Source organism: Nipponia nippon, unplaced genomic scaffold (assembly GCF_047370975.1).
Source record: "Nipponia nippon isolate SJK-2023a ecotype South Korea unplaced genomic scaffold, ASM4737097v1 scaffold_7, whole genome shotgun sequence".
Taxonomy (NCBI): domain Eukaryota; kingdom Metazoa; phylum Chordata; class Aves; order Pelecaniformes; family Threskiornithidae; genus Nipponia; species Nipponia nippon.
The window spans coordinates 20,312,353-20,328,888 of NW_028262391.1; the positions used below are offsets into that span (position 1 = coordinate 20,312,353).

At 39.0% G+C, this 16,536-nt stretch overlaps 1 protein-coding gene across 11 annotated transcripts in view; it reads left to right on the forward strand.

Annotated features, from left to right (window-relative positions):
* DOCK10 (dedicator of cytokinesis 10) overlaps nt 1-16,536 on the forward strand; it is a 165,015-nt gene that overhangs the window by 77,125 nt on the left and 71,354 nt on the right. For all 11 annotated transcript variants that reach the window (XM_087739071.1, XM_087739063.1, XM_087739061.1 and 8 more), the window contains exons 4-9: nt 3,213-3,295; nt 8,067-8,139; nt 8,466-8,600; nt 8,874-9,008; nt 13,802-13,985; nt 15,607-15,692. In XM_087739071.1, coding sequence (XP_087595197.1) covers nt 3,213-3,295; nt 8,067-8,139; nt 8,466-8,600; nt 8,874-9,008; nt 13,802-13,985; nt 15,607-15,692 — 696 coding nt within the window. The remainder of the gene's footprint in view (nt 1-3,212; nt 3,296-8,066; nt 8,140-8,465; nt 8,601-8,873; nt 9,009-13,801; nt 13,986-15,606; nt 15,693-16,536) is intronic.

Below are 16,536 nucleotides of genomic sequence, written 5' to 3' on the forward strand. Positions count from 1 at the left end.
TTCATTTGCATTGCAGGGTAAATCTTTTTTAAGTGCCTCTTTCACTGTGATAGCCGTCATGCTGTCATCGCCAGAACCAGAGCTAAGAAGTTACAGGTGGAAAAAGCTTGCAGGATTGCCTGTCTCTCTAAGGAAAAATTAGGCCAGCTGGGCAAAAAAAAAAAAAGAAAAAAGAAAAGAAATGACCTGAATTTGATAGGGCCCTTGGGAATGGGCTGTGCAGCCTGCCTGGTCAACAATGCAGTAGGAAAGTTCATGCAAACATGTGCCAACCCTCCCACGTCCCAAAGCTTCCATTTCTCCGTCTATATTTTTCCTCCCCCGCAGTCCACTTCAGCTCAACAGCCCCTGCACTGGTGCCTCTGCTCTTTGCCAGGAACAGTAAGATCCAGCTCTGGCCTCTTGATGAAATCTCTGCCTCTAGAAGGGTTTTTCTTGCTCCTCAAATCAGGTTCGCAGGTATATTTCCTCATTGCTAAAATTCAACTTCCAATAATAATTTCCAATTAAAAAAAATAAAATCATTAAAAGTCAGTACGGTCAGCAGAAGTATTTGGTTTTTAGTTGGGTTATTCTGAAGAGAAAATGTAACTTTTTTTTTTTTTTTAACTAGATCTGGTTTACAATGGATAGCTGCAGCAAGCTAGTTCAAGAACAGCATTAGCTGTTGCACTGAACTGGCTTGCCTTTTATGAATTTACTGAATGATGCTTGAATGTGCTGCTTGTCCCCTTTGATTTTTATTTTGATTAGCTTTTTCTTGGAGGAGCACAATAAACCTTCATAGTTATAAGCTAAAATACTGTGTCCTGCTCTATATGTTATTCACAACTGTTTTTTTTAACACATCAGCCTATAATGTTTGCAATAAAAGCCTGCATTGAGAATTCTCTGTGGGCTTTAATTGCATCTGTTAAGTAGAATACTTAGTAATGAAAGTACCACAGGGAAAAAGTGGCCCTTTCTGTAGAAGGTTCAGTTGCTTTACATTTGCCAAATAGAAAGCAAGTGAAGTGTGAATTGGAGGGTCTGTGCTCATCCTCACAACGTTCAATGAAAGAGCTTTTCATTGGTTCATGTAGAACAGAGTATATGGTGCTCTTGTAAGAAGAGTATTCTTATAGCCCAGGTGACTATCAAATAGTTTTAACTAAAACTTAGATCACACAAATACAAGAGTGACCAAGTCATTTTATGAAGATTCACAAAAAAAAGGTTGTTTTTTGGTTGTGTTTTTCGTCTATTCAAAGGCAACGTGCAAACAATGTTGGAGTGGTGTAGGAACATGGTTGTCAGGGGTAGGGTTTGGACCTGACCCTGCAAGGTGCAGAGTTAGTCAGTTATAATGCTGTAGTATTATGTTCATTCTCAGAGAATACGTGATTATTTTATATTGTCTAATGGTTACACTTTATTCTGCATCCTGTAAGATAATGAGGGTTTATGTCAGACCAGAAAGTAGATGCTAGATCCACATGGAATGTGTTTATTGCAGACTGCCTTTGGTTGTGCTGAACTGCTGAGTTCAGTGTCAGGATGGGGGAGACCTGCCTATCAATGTGCATCCACTTCCTTGCTGCCTTTTCCATACTCTAAAACAAATAAAGCTGTCACAGAAGACTGACCCACACCCAGGATGACTTCCTAAATTAATTTGTGGCTACATACTCTGGATGTTTTACACAAGATTTGAGAAGGAGATTTGTTAAGCCAGTGCTGAGTAATTTAGAAAGCACCACCTTTAAGTCTTCAGCCCATCTTAGTTTTTGCTCCAGCAGCCTGATAATCCCCTCGCTGTCCCTCTGAGGCAGAGACTGCTGTGTAAGCAGTGACTCCCATGGGAGCTTCAGAAGAGGCTGGCAGGGAAGAGAGGGAATACTATCGGTTAGAGGAGTACTAGTTTATCCTGTCCTTTCGTTGCCTTTTCTTCCACTTTCTCTGCATAGCTTTTGGTATTTCAATATCTTTGATCTATCCTGTATTCCATTCGCTTTGTCTCCTGGAGTCTCATCCTTCCCATACCTTTCTGTGAGACTGTCTGTCCCATTCCCACCTCGGATTCCTTTCAATGCTGCTGCTGCTTTCTCTACTGTAGATCTCCACCATTTTCCTTCCTGACATGCCTCCTTGTCCTATGGTCTTAGGCAGCAGCTTCTACTGTGAGGTTTAGGCTTGATCCCTCTCTTTCCTCCTGTCTATCTCACGTGGGCTGGTGCAAATGTTCAGGTGGAGTGTGGGGAGAAAATAATACAATACTGGGGTAAATTCTTCAGCATACTGTACAAGTATCAGTTTGCATTTTACACTCTGTAGCAAGAGATCACTGGAAGTTCTGACATTGTGTCATTTTTCTTGTTGTAGATGTGTACCTTATCAATAACTGTACATATTTCATGCATCTTGTTGCCTTTAAAAATGTCATGTTATGTTTAATTGCATTAATAAAAGCTCTGCATCAAGTAAATCGCACAGTTATTCTGGTCTATTTGACAGCATAGCGAAGCCCTTTGGTATCATCTTTGTTCATGTCTGGTTCCCTTATTTAAGGGAGATTGATGTATTAAGAACAATTTTAAAAGACGAATGCAAAACCAGCAAGAAGATTTTTAGAAAATAAAAAGTACAAAGAGATGATGAGATGACTGAGGAAAGGGAAAATGAGACTCTGGTGAGAAACGATAGTACTATTAATATATTCCTGAATGTTGTTAAGAGGTTAAAGATCAATCCTTAAGGGCAGAACAAGAAGTAGAGGGCTTGTGCTGCAACAAGGGAGAATAGAAAGAGTACGGCAGATGTATTTACAATGGAAGGCTTAGTTAATGAAACAGGATGCAAACAAAAAAATGTATAATTAATGTCCATGGAGAAAGTCAGGTCTCAACTAGGTAGTGTCTTTTCAGGCAGTAGCGATAGAATTTAATGGTACTTCCTACAAGGTAGATGAGAATCAGTAAAGCATGTTAAATTGCTCTCAGCCCCCTCCTCCATCTTGTATGATTCAGTGCATTTGATTTAAAAGGGAAATTGTGCTTCAAAATGTGGAAACATATGACTGACTTTCCTGTAAGAACTGTGCACCCAGCTATGAAAGAGAAGAATATGTTCTCTAGCACAAAGGACTCCCTCAGATCTTTCTTAGTTCACAAGCCTTCTTGAGTCTAAATAGTTGTAGTAATTCTATTGTTGTTGTTTGTGTTTTTTCTCTCCAGGCTTGTAAATACTACAGTTCCCAGTGGCACGTTGTGAACTACAAATATGAACAGTATTCAGAAGACTTTCGACACTTACCACAGTAAGATCTAGCATAAGTTCTTCTTTTTTTATTTTTTCCTATTAGGTTTGTGTCATTTTGCTGAGCTTTGTCCATATTTGCACTTTCCTTTGTTTTATATGCTCTGCTTGTTTTACCATATTTATAGTCCCTTGCGTTTTTAAAAAGGGGAAGAAAAGGTCCTTTAGCAAAAGTTCAAGACTCTGCAGAATTCACTAGTATCAACAAACTCTATTAGTGCTGATTCAAATCCTTAGAAGTGTATTTGCGTATTCAAAGCACAGTTGATACAGGAAAGCTGGCTTTCCATTTTACTTAATAATACATAAATGTCACTCACCTTTAACTGGGATTAATTCTCCTTTTAGTTACCCTATGTAACAGAGGAGTAGGATTTCACTTAGCACTTTATAGCTGCACAGTGCAGAAGACCTGGGTGCAATGTGTACAGCACGCACTGGTGCAGCACTGGTGCAGCACTGGTGATACAAGGCTGCAGAAACGTGCAGGTGTCTGGGTAAGTGGGCATCCCTTCTGTGCCTGGAGGCAGTACATTAAAATCAGCGTAAAGGTGCTGGGAGGAGAAGGAACAAGTTCCTTGACTTGAGTGGGGAAAGAAATTCAGAATTTGGTGCTCATTCCTTCATGCATGAGTTTCTACCCATACTCCTCTTTCTGGCAGATTTGTATCCTGTGCTCTGAGGACTGTTTTAGGGAGTAGTTAATGAACAAGCTGTGTTACCACCTCCTTTCCTGGAGTTCAATGCATTAAAATCATGATACTAGATGAAAAAGGCTGTTACGTGCACATAACACAGGAATGGGTGCTCCAGGCTTGGGTTGGATGGAAACCAGTACTAACTAAACATACTGTTGCAGGAATCAATAAACTGATTCTTATAGTGCCTTTAGATGCTGTGTTTAGAGGGGTTTGTGCTGCAAGCTTTCCCTCGGATCTGCATTCTCTCTTGTATGTTGGTATTTTCATGAACAGTGAATATGGTGGTACAAAAAGCCATTAAGAGCAGTTGTGCTAATCAGAGATTATAAACATACATTTTCTTAAGTAACTAGTGTACTGATTGTTTTAGAAAATTAATGCATTTAGTGCTCAAGACAAATGTTTGCAGCATAGCAGTTTTCCGTTTAACGTTAAGCACCTTCACTCTTATGAAATATGCATTTGATAGACATGGTTGCATTACTCTGCACAAAAGTACATTTTAGCTCATTACATACATCCTCTTCTGTGAAGGTTATTTTAATATGGTGCTTAATATGATTTGCTTTCATGAGTTCATACTCCAGGGATGTTATGGTGTCTCACATCTTCCTTTTTTTCCCTCCTTGCATGGAGGATTATAACACAACAAAAGATCTTGTTTTGTCTTGTATCAGAACGTAGTGCTCAGGAATGGTTTGGATGCAGCACTGGTTGGTGTTTTAGAAGCAAAGTTATAGCAGGAGTGTCTGTATTTTGTTTGCTGGAAGTTGCCATGGCTTTTGAGCTTAACATATCTTAGGCAGAGCTGGTTTGGAGTCCACCTCATTTCATACCATTTCCAGCCTCTTCAACGTCAATGGACGTTGATTTGCCCATGCATGTTATGAAGTTCAGTGGTTTAGACTAAATCGACTCATTAAAAATAAACTGGCTTGATACATCCTTGTCTCATAGTATTGTATCTCACTGTTGATAGCTCTGGATGCCCAGTTTCCACAGTTTTTTATTTCATTTGTGCAAAACTGCTGTCTCACTATCAGAAATCTGAGCATATTGTTGTATCAGTTCCTTTATAGGAAATTGTTGTATTGGGGAAGATTGGATGAGTGTTAAGTGTTTAGCTTTGCATCATGAGAAAGGAACATCATTTACAATACCAGATCTAACTGTGGCTAAAGTACTTCCATTCGCTGAGGGTGTGCTGAACCTTCCTGTGGGCTCTCCCATTTAGAAACACACAAATTGGGACTCGGCAGCCTTCAGCAACCCTGGTGGACTTCATGCTTGTTTGTACGTGAGGCGAGGCCATGCTGTGCTTTTTCACACAGTCATACAACTTGTCAAGTAATGGCTGCATGGTGTAGCAGATTTTTATCAGATATCAAAGTTACTCTTTCTGAGTACTGACCCTTTCTGTTTGGGAAGCAGCTGCAATGTGATGCCGACCACCTGGGGCAGGCAATGAGGACTCAACGTGTCCATGGTGCAATTCCATTGAAGTAGCGCTGTGGCACCAGGGAAGAGCTCAGCGACGTGCACAACAACGTGACCAAAAGATTTAGCAATTGCTTTAGTTTTTCTCTGAGTGTGTTCCTCCTTTGAGGTTTTTCTCAGGTCTTTCTACCCCTTAAATTCCTCTCTGTGAGCTCTCACTACCTCTTTTTACACCATTTTTTATGCTTTATGCTAGTGTGTTCTTGCTTCTTGAGCAAGTGGAAGGGTGGAGGAGGAACAGGGGTTCCTTAGTGCGTGCTGTGGTGACGGTGTGTCTGGCAACAGAAATAGTTACTAGCAAAGTTTTTGCTGTCGTTTATAGAAAACCTGGAACATTCAGTGGATATTTCAGGTCTGGTCCCTTGGAATTGTGTATCTTCATATGGATCTGAAGAGGCAGTAGGCAGAGAAAAAGAGGGTATGCCAAGCAGGATCATGTCCTTACCACGCTTTATCTGCCTGCCCTAGAATGATGAGGAGCATGCCCAAAAGGATTCCCATCCAAGGAAGGGAAAAACTTCTGTGGAGAATGACACAGAGATCTGAGTGGATGAGTGTTTCATGGGTGGTCAGTGAGATCTGACACCTGAAGCAGTAGTGATCTGTCCTTTCCTATCCCTTTTATAGCTCTGGTGAGAGGACAGAAGGATTTCCTTCTTTCAAAGAAACTTACCATGTGCCCAGGCTTGTGGAAGGGCTGTGATTTAATGGGACAGGCTCACTCTCTGACCCTGGAGCGGCAGAGCGAGGCAGAGTTGCTGTGTCATACGGTGAGGGGTCAGCACCCCGCTAATCCAGCAGATTTCTGACTCCTCCTTCCCCTCCCCAGTAGCATCAAGGGCATTAGGGCTGCGGTTTTGTTTTGTTGGTTTTTTTTTTTCAGTAGCTGACTAACTTGTCCTATTACTGGTACAGATCCTCAAGCAAATGTGTGCAGTGGTGTTATCTGTCCATGTGTGGCCAGAGAGCATTGGTCAGTCTCCCTACACATCATCCCAAGAGCACTGCAGTGCACTTTTAGCTCTGAATAATGAATAAGCCAATAGGGGGTTTGTCTAAAAATGTGAAGGCTTGAATGGTGTTTTTTGAAAAGGTGGGATTTGGTTTGAGATTTTTTGGGTGGGAGGGAGTGTTTGTGTAAGAATTTTTAACAGCTGCCCTTGGTTGCACTGGAAAACCCGCAGTGGATTTCCATCACAAATACTCTGAATATTAACGCCTTTACAGATGTCAAAGATGTCAACAGATTGCAAATATTCCTTTTGTTCAAAATATTGATCAGTTGTTTACATGAAATAAACACCAAAACTGGAAGAAACTAAAACAGAGAATAAAACACTCCGGTGTTCTGTGTGCGCTTGGTTCTCCTGGCTCTGCTGAAATGCTGACTTCGGTTGCAGTGGGGTAGTCACGTCATGAGAACACTGACTTTGAAATGGGGAAAGTGAAGAGGAGATAGGTATTGCTCATAATCTTCCTAATCTGTAACTTGTGTATGAGTGAACAGAAAATGAAAAGAATCAAAATTGCCACTTCTTTTTTTTTTTTTAATTAGTGACATTTAACATTATGTGCTAGTGTGGGCTAAGTTCACTACGTTGAGAGAGGAAACTAGCTTAGGAGTGTGTGGTTTCTCAACTTCTGTTTGGATTTGCTTCATTGCACGATAGAGAGTAGTGTTGCTCTGTTCCCATTCTCAGGCCAGGTAGATGAAAGTAAGTTCTGGAAAAGTCGGCCTTTCTGATAAGTGATGGCTTTTAGCATAGCAACTTTTGTAGGTTTTCATATGATAACTAAAGATTTCCAAGATGAGATTTGCAATCTTCAGTAATTTGAAAACAGTGTTGGTATTTCTCAGGCCACAGAAAAATCTAGTTTTTCTCCATTTAAAAATATCTTTGAAGTTTTATCATGTGTATTTGGCTGTTACTTAAGGTTTACTTCTGCAACATGAGAAGTACTCTGGGCCTAAGTACAATTACTTATGTGCTTAAAATTAAGCAAGTGCTTAAGTGCTTTGCCTTTTCATGTTCAGTTTTGGTTTTAAGTCCACAATATGAAGATTTTAAATGGCACCACATCAAAAAGACATCTGTGTATTTTTAAAAATTACTTTAAGGCTATGCTCATCATATTGAATAGTAAAAAATATCTTGAAATACTGAAGAAATGTAGAAGCTTTAAGCTGAATGTTCCAGTGTTCTTGGTTAGAAAAAGCTATTCAAGAGTTCATTCTCATTCATTTGACAGCCTTAAACAGGATCTGTCTTTGGAAATTGTTTGGGGTTTGTTGCCTGTTGTGGTGGAAGGGCAGTGAAGAGAACAAGAAGTGGTATTTCATTGTTTGTATAGAACTGTTTCAACTTCATAGTGTTGGAAAAAAAAAAAGATATATGGGGCTTAAGAAAAAAAGCTGTATTTTGAAACTGTAGTGATTTTTTAAAGGAGGTAATAGGATCACAGCAATAGGTGTACTGAAGATGCTATGGGGACTTGGGATGGTTGCCTCCCTGAAATAGCAGGTACATGATTATTTAAAAAAAAAAATTAAAGACATTTTTCCTCCCCCCCCAGAAATGAATGTAGACCAGAGAAACTGCCATCACATTCCTTTGAAATTGATCATGAAGATGTGGATAAGGATGAAGTATGTATTCTGGTTTTTGGTGGTTTGTTTTTTTTTTTTTTCCCCAGGAAAGAGTTATTTATTGCTTTAATATCAAATAAAGAGTGATAATAGAGGCTCATTATCTCCTATAAAATATTTCATATTTTAAATAACTGTGAAGTTAGTGGAACAGCTTTGTCTCTTATGTCATCATGTGCACAGCAGGCATATTAATAATGTCTTATTTTAAAAGGAATGAAAGGATGATTATTTGTTGTCAAGCAGATACTCACACATTACAGTTTTCTTTCTTCCTAGAATTCAAAAAGCAAGCCCGTGCAATATTAATCATGTCTTTCATACAGGATACAACATCCCACTCATCTTCAAAAGGTGGTGGTGGTGGTGGAGGAGGAGGATTAGCAGCAGGAGTTTACAAGTCTGGATGGCTTTATAAAGGGAATTTCAACAGCACTGTAAACAATAGCATTACTGTTCGGGTAAGGGGACGGCATGATTCTTTCTTGATTCCATTTGGATTTATATCCCCCACAGAGGCACACTTCTTTGCCATTGTCATTTAGCTGTTCATATCTCAGGTTTGATTACATTGCTTTAAATGATAGTAAAGTAATATTGCAGTTGTCTGCAAAATAGTGCAATTGAAGTGCAGTTAGGAGTTGCCTATTATTTCAGCCCTGTGAATAAAGTATTAGTGAAAGTAATTTGCAGTACAACTGTCATTCTTTTTTTTTCCCCCTCCCCGACTTCAGTCATTCAAAAAGCGCTACTTCCAGCTGACACAGTTGTCGGATAACTCATATATTATGAATTTTTATAAAGATGAAAAAATATCAAAGGAGCCAAAGGGATGTATTTTCTTGGATTCTTGTACAGGAGTCGTACAGGTAAGTTTCAGTTTGTTTCATTACATTGTTTGGGTGTCAGATAAATTTAGAAAGGCAAGTAGAAGTACACATATATTAATGGAATAGTGGTCTCATTAGCAGTTTCATGACATGAAAACACCATTAGTTTTCTTTTTAAATTGGTGCAAGTGCTCAGACTGACAGGTTACAAAAACCACAGTTGAATTACGGTAGCAGATCATGCATATGCTCTTTGCCCATGGCACAGATGAGAAAAAAAATGTCATAAAATGTTTCCTTTCACTGAAATTATTTTCTTAGCTGCCAGATTTCACCTCATGCTTTCTAAGAGCATGCTTGCTTGTTGTGGGTTAAAGAGGCTCAGGTTACAAAGCATCGACTGTTGGGCAAGTGGTAAATTAATCTTGTATCCTGAGCCTCCTTGAAAATCATCACTTTTGGAGGTGATAGAGAGTCTTAATGGCAGCAGGTAGGACAGAGCCTTATTGTTTATTGTAGCTTGGAAAAATAAATAGCCAGAAATGTCTGACACCACCTTTTCTTTTTGTTCCCCCTAAGATTGAGTTCTTAGTTTTTCCCCCCCGTCTTGCTCTGCCTTTCCTCTAATTCTATTAATGTATTTCTTTTTTTTTCTTTTTTTTTCTTTTTTCCATTCTAAACAAGATGTTATCTTGAATAGTATGTTACTGTGGTTGGTCTAGCCCTGTGTGCCACTACATAAGGAAATTCTTTTTGTTTTAGCTATACTTTATTCTTTACTACTTAACCAGTAAAGATTGGTAACAGTGCTAATGCAGACTGATTTGAGGGTTGCTTTGAAAGAAGCCTTTCAGGTAACGCAAGGGAAGACCCCTGATAAACACAAGCTTTTGTTGGTTGGGAAGTCTCTCTTCACCCCTAAACAGGCCCTTTGGAGCAAGAAAAATAATCAGTGAGTAATTTACTCTGGGAACAAATACTTGTTGACAGCCCCCTGCAGAACCTCATTCCTGCACCCAGGGAAGTACCCAGCTCTGTAGGGAATGACTGTTTCCCCTGTGTAGTTCAAAAGGGTATTTCTTTTTTCAAACAGGTGTAGGACAGGATGGAGGTAAATACGTAGAAGGACAATGATGTTTGCTTGTGTCAGTCCATTGGCTTGAAAGACCCTAACAGGTAGTTTGGAAGTGTGGCAGAAGCCATAGAGGAGATTCTTATACAGAAATCCTGTTCAGAAATTACTGCTTGCTCCTGCTTGCTGGCAGTGTGTGCTTTCTTTTAAAATAGGTCTCAGCCAGAGCTCTAGTTAAGCCCTGAACGTCCCTGTAGTGTGGTTTTAGGTACAGATTTAATGCTATCCCAGAGGGTGCCTGTTCTGCTCTGTTGTTTCTGATGACACTCCACGATAGCAGAAATGTCTTGACTGCAAGATTTCTGGCCTTTTTGACTAACCTCTGACAAAAAAGCTCAAGAAACCTTTGAAATCCTCCTCCTGAACTTTGACAGCTGCCTTCTAAATCTACAATGTTCCTGCAAATTGTTCCAAACTGTTTGAACTGTATGTTCTTCTCTCGCCTACCCCCAGACACTAGTTTTCATGATTGTTCTTTGATTGACATTTAGAATGGGATGCACAAATTTATGAACTGAGAGTCTTAGCCAAGGGGGTAATAGGGGAAATATCAGCTATCAAAGTCTGTGATGAACTTAAAATCATAGGGCTGACAAACAAAACCTGGCTTAGAGTTGCCATAAACAGGGAGACCATAGAATGTGGAGAAAGAGTTGGATAAAACTGAACATTTAGAGGAAAACCGTGATGTGGAAGTTCTAATTTAATGAGTTTTAATACTACTATAAATCATTTAACTCTCTATGAATGACTTTGAGCTCCTGTTTGGTGGAGGTTGAATATCTAAATTGTAGTAAACATCCTGGAGAAATCAACTCCAGATGAAATACAAAATACTTCCAAAACAATTCTTTTATTTTGGAAGAATGACCCTGCAGGCATTAGACTTAGCCTGATGTTTCATTTATAGCTCATCCGTAGTTTATTTTTGAATCTTGCATTATTTCCTTCTGGAAGAAATTTTAAAGTTGAAATTAAGTGTTGAAGATTACAAGTCAACCTCAAGGTCCACATACCATATGGAAGGACTTACAGAGAAGCAAACTGAGAAATGGTACTTTTTTTCCACACCACCCCCACCCCCTCACCCCTGTTAACTGATCGGGAAGAAAATAGTTGGCTTTAGATTTGAAACAAAGACTTTGCTGTAGATCTCATCTGCTTGCCAGAAGTCTGAAGTGCAGATGGAAAAGTGGATATTGAAGTTTTCCTGCCCTAACGTTCTTAAGATTCAGCATGTGAGATGTATTGCTCTATTAGATAATGTCTAATAGTGTTACAGTACCTGATTTAAAGGTCTTGGCCATGTCTGTAAGTAGAAGTACATAATGTAGACAAGAAATGCATTCCTTTTAATGCTCTTTGTACTTTCTGAAGAGAAATTGAAACGTAGCCTTTATAGATTGTGCATAAATTGGTACACGTAATCCACTTACACAAATAATCTCTCTTTAAAAGCTTTGAATGGCCACTACCTAAGATTCTTGGCATAGTTTTGTTCAACTTCTAGCTCTTGGTCAAACCCTAATGTTGTATCAGTGAAAACAGGTTTCAATGAAATTTTAGTCCTCGTTTTACATTAATTTGAATGTATGCAGTGATTGGAGGACTGGAGCGATTTCAGGATCAAGAAGAATATTGGACACCTGAAAACCAGTTGCTACAAAACCCAACCTTCTTCTCACCTTATGTTGGGTGAACTAAAATTTATATCCCTGAAAGAATATTCACCTCAATAAAGTACTTGAGAGGAAAACTATTTCCTACCAAGAGAATTTCCAGTAGCAGAACTAAAAAATAACACACATGCAGACACATATACACACACACAATCCCAAGCCAGCGTGAAAAGCCAAGATTTGACTGACTGTTGATGACCTGAGTAGCTCCAGAAGAAGTTGTTCAGTCTTAACTGGTTCCTGAGCTGGGTCATGACATGTCATATAAGGACTAGAGCAAGTGATTAACAACAGATTGGGTAGGAATCTTCTAAATCATCTCTGCTGCTGGAAAAAAAACGGTTCATGGAACTTTATTCTCAGTGTCTTGGGTTCTCCGTCTCCTCCTCTGCTAATCAGTATCAGATTTTGCCTCTGTTCCTCTGAAATAAAAATCCTGCTATCATCTCACCATCTGGCTTAGAAGCTATTCTTAGTAGCTTGTTGATATAGGACTGTACTGAGAAATAGTTGTAGTATGTAGAACTACAGGATACCATTGTCATGTTATTTGAGACTGTTAATGAAGAAAAATAAAATTGAGTGAAATGGCCAGTTATGGGGTGGATGAATTGTTTTTCGTTTGTCAGCATCACTCCAAGGTTAAATGTGTCAACAAAGCGATGGCAATTCTCTGGAATATTGAGAAGGAAACATTGGCAGTGATGTCCATAGTCAGTGGTTGTAAAAGTTGGGTGAAGTAATAGGGGGTAGGACACATTAGTGTTCTTTCAGATCTAAGCAAGGAGGAGAGACAATTGATGCAACTGCTTCCATAAGACTAAGAGATAAAAGCCCCACTAATTTGATAACTTTGAGGAATGAAGCACATTATATTAGATCACATCACTTTGTTTAATTTTATTGAGCTGTTTCAGTAACTACACACCTGTTAATTCTTAACAGAAATTGATGGATTAACAGTCTACTGCAGGTAAAATCTGGTGATACAGGAGAGATCTCAGAACTCAATCTATTGCCAGTATACTGGGCATTGGTTTCTTATTCTATACTTGAAAAGGATAGCATTGCAATGACTGAACAGCACTATACCTAACCTTTTGCTTCCTGCTAAGAATTGTTGAAATCACTTTAGTTGTTTTTAAAATCCTTCTAACACAAAGGCGGCAGTGGGAAATACCCATTGTAATCTTTTCACGTGGAGGAATTTGTCCTGTTGCAATCTTCTGGAGAGATTTACTGGTTAATCTCTATTCCAAGTTTAGATGCATATCATCCAGAAGCTCTTTCAGAAAAATATAAAAAGAATAATATTATGTAGAAATGTTCTCATCCTAACCACGTTTCTGACTTCATTAGATGCTCAGAAATTGTTACCTTTATGTAGCTTGTTAGCAGCATCTGTAAATATCTCAAAACAGAAGATTTTGTAAACTGTTCACAATTAGCTTTGACCTGTTCAGGTCCAGCCTCAGCAGTCAGGGATGGAATAGTCTTTTACCACGTGCTGACTTCGCTTGCTTGCTAGTTTGAATTTGCTGAACTCTGTCCTGTTCCCACTGAGCAAATAGCCATATGACTTAGCACTACTTAGTATCTTTTTGAGTGTCTGGTGTGCTGGTAAGGTGTAGGACACTCGGGCTTTAGAGGCGTTCTCTCCAGACAACTGCGACTCACATAGCAATGCTGTACTGCACCATCAGAGGTCTTTCATTATTCCACTTGGGAGGTATTCCATATTGTAGTTTGAAGGGTTATTGTCCATAGTCTTGGAATTCTATGGCTAAATAGAAGCGTATATTTGGCCATAGAAGATCTTAGACGCACAAAGACCCAACAATAAATTGACATAAATTTGCATTGATATCACACTACTTGGATTTTCTTTAGAGCCACTGAATTCTGCTTGAATGTTATTTTTAAGGAGTGGCCATATACAAGTCCATCTTATGGATGCCTTTTTCAGTACCTTTTTATAATTAGTTCTAGCGTTTATTTTTCTTTTCCTTTTGTTCCAACAGAATAACAGGCTTAGGAAACATGCCTTTGAGTTGAAAATGAATGACCTCACATACTTTGTGCTGGCAGCTGAAAATGAGCAAGATATGGATGACTGGATTTTCACTCTCAACAAAATCCTGCAAATAAATCCAGAGGGAACCATTCAGGAGAGGAAAAGTGCAGATCTCACTGATCTGAAACTTGGTAAGAGTGAAGAGTCTCTTGCACTGGTTTTTTTTTAATCAAATGCAAAAAATTGAACCTTCAGATGCCACTATTGAATCATTTTAACTGCCTGAGTCTGTAATGGATTCTGCACCTATTGATTTCTGACGAAGCAGCACCAGTCTTTTGGCAATCCCTGAACAATGTCAGCTAACTCCCCATAGGTCATTTTCAAAAGGCTGTGGGGGAGGTAAAGCTGCTACCCACAAAGTCAGCAGGAGCAATGTGGCTCTGCTTTGCATATGCAGCTCTTTTTCAAATATAGTCCTCTCTGTCAGTGATCTTGCTAGTACTTTGTGTTTTACTGTCTTGGGAGTCTGAAGGTTTTAAAGAGTTTTGTGCTGGAGAGAGGTTAGATCAGTTCTTTTTCCAGCATTTTGTTTTCTTTAAAAATCCCAGCTGTGGTATATTGCTCTTTCCCTGGAAGCTTATTGGCTTTTCATTTCTTGCTTTTGTGAGTTTGCGTATTAATATGCTTTCACTGTGGAAGAAAGAATTGGATGCTCTGTTACACTGCACTCTTCATGTGGCAGTAACTCATTCCTCCACATAATAAATCCACATTAAGTTTGGATGAATCCCAGCTGAAATTCTAAGACTGAAAACACTTGAAACCTTAATACAGATTTGAACTGCTTGTGCTCTGAGCTGAATAAAAGCTTTGAATCCACACGCATCTGAATCCTGGAGAAGCTCAGAGCTAATTGAAGACTTTAGCCTGGTGTTTATAATAAATTCTGATTTTTGAGGGACAGGATACTCTTCATGTAACCAAAGATGCTTTTATAATTTGGAGGCACAAGATACTTGCACTTCAGAATCAGAGAATTACTTTTGAAAATCCCACCCATAAGGGATATTAATGAAACAGGAAGAAATATGTGCATAAAAGGTCAAAGACACAAGGCTAACGGAGAACAGAAGTCTCTACTGGTAAAAACCCTGATAACAAGCAACAGGAATGTACTATGGAGTTAACTTGTCAAAAGACATGATGCTTTCTTGGCAGAAGAGCCTTAAATGGCTATAATGACTTATTTCACATTGGGCTGAATTACCTAGTCGAAAGCATAATGATCCCTTGTGAGCTAAGTAAAGCAAACAGGTTGCTGTACAGTGCTGTTCTCTGGATCCACAGATATGCAGCTCACGGAGTCCAGACTGCATCCCTCCCCTTCCCAAAGAGCGGGTAAGGTCCTGCCTGCCTCACTGAAGACTCCCTTTACGGGGAGTCCAAAATCTTTCGGTTGGCATAAACCCTCAGTGTTACCTCAGAAGGGATCCAGAGAGCAAAGGTGGGCATGAATATTTGCCATGAATGAATGTGTCAGACATTTCACTGAGTCAGGCCTCTTGTCTGAAAGCTTAAATATAGACTAAGTTACAGTAAGCACCAGTGGGAGATGAGGTTGAGGAGGTCAGAGGTTTACATTAGTATCTCTTCCATTTGTTAGGCTGATGATACTAAAGGGTAGAAAAAGAAATAGCATGGGGATAGATTTTCTTTCTTTCTTTCTTTCTTTCTTTATTTTTTTTTTAAACCCAATGGTAATAGCAAGTATAATAAAAACATTTGCATATTTTTTTTCTTCTTTTCAAGACCCTGCAGAAGTTTCAGTGAATTATGATTGCTCTCAAGAAGAGACTGATTCTTCAGAGAACACCTTGCACCCAGACTTTGCAAAAGTAATGGATATTATATTTATCTTTACAAGCTTAGTGGCAAGTGCTACCTTGGTGAAAAATGCCTGCCGATAGATGATCATTAATATTGTGAAAGGTTTGAAAATCTAGCACAGCCTGTTGCAATTGTTAAGAGCCATGACAAATGACAGGAGTAATTTTCTTTCTGAACAGCTGAAGGCTTTGTTTAAATGAGAAGAGCTTCACTGGATGTAAAGGAAGTAGGTGCTCCCTAGAGTGGTTTGATTTAGACCCGTGAAGTCAGTAAGGGTCTGGACCCTGCAGTTATCTGTGAAATATTTACTCTTTTTAACTGCATTTCAGAAGAGTTTGGCCCTTGGAGAGCCAAGATTTCCAGTGTGACTTGCAAGGAAACAAGCTGTGAACTGCTCGTGGCCTGCTGTAATTTCATTGAAAGATGTGTGTAGTATCAGGGGAGGCATTTTGTCCTCTGGATTTCATAAACTGCTTCACATGGATGAGATAATCATAGTCGGTGCTAAGAAGCTTTTTGATGAAAAGCTAGATTGGAAATATTTCACTACTTTTTCTTAAATGAATGTATGATCTGTTTGTAATCTTCTGTCAGTGAGCTACTGTAGATGTACAGTAGATACTATCTATCTATACAGCCAAATCCTATTTGAGGATTTTACTCCCACAGATTTGAACTAAAAGCTGTATATGCAAATGAGGACAGAATGTGGCCTACATTTTTCTGTAGGTTATATTCATATATATGAAGTGGTCACCTAGAATTTAAAAAAACCCAATAAACCCAAAATAAAAATAACCAGATAAAACGTAACTGAGTTTATGTATTAAGGACAGCAGTAGTATCTGATCA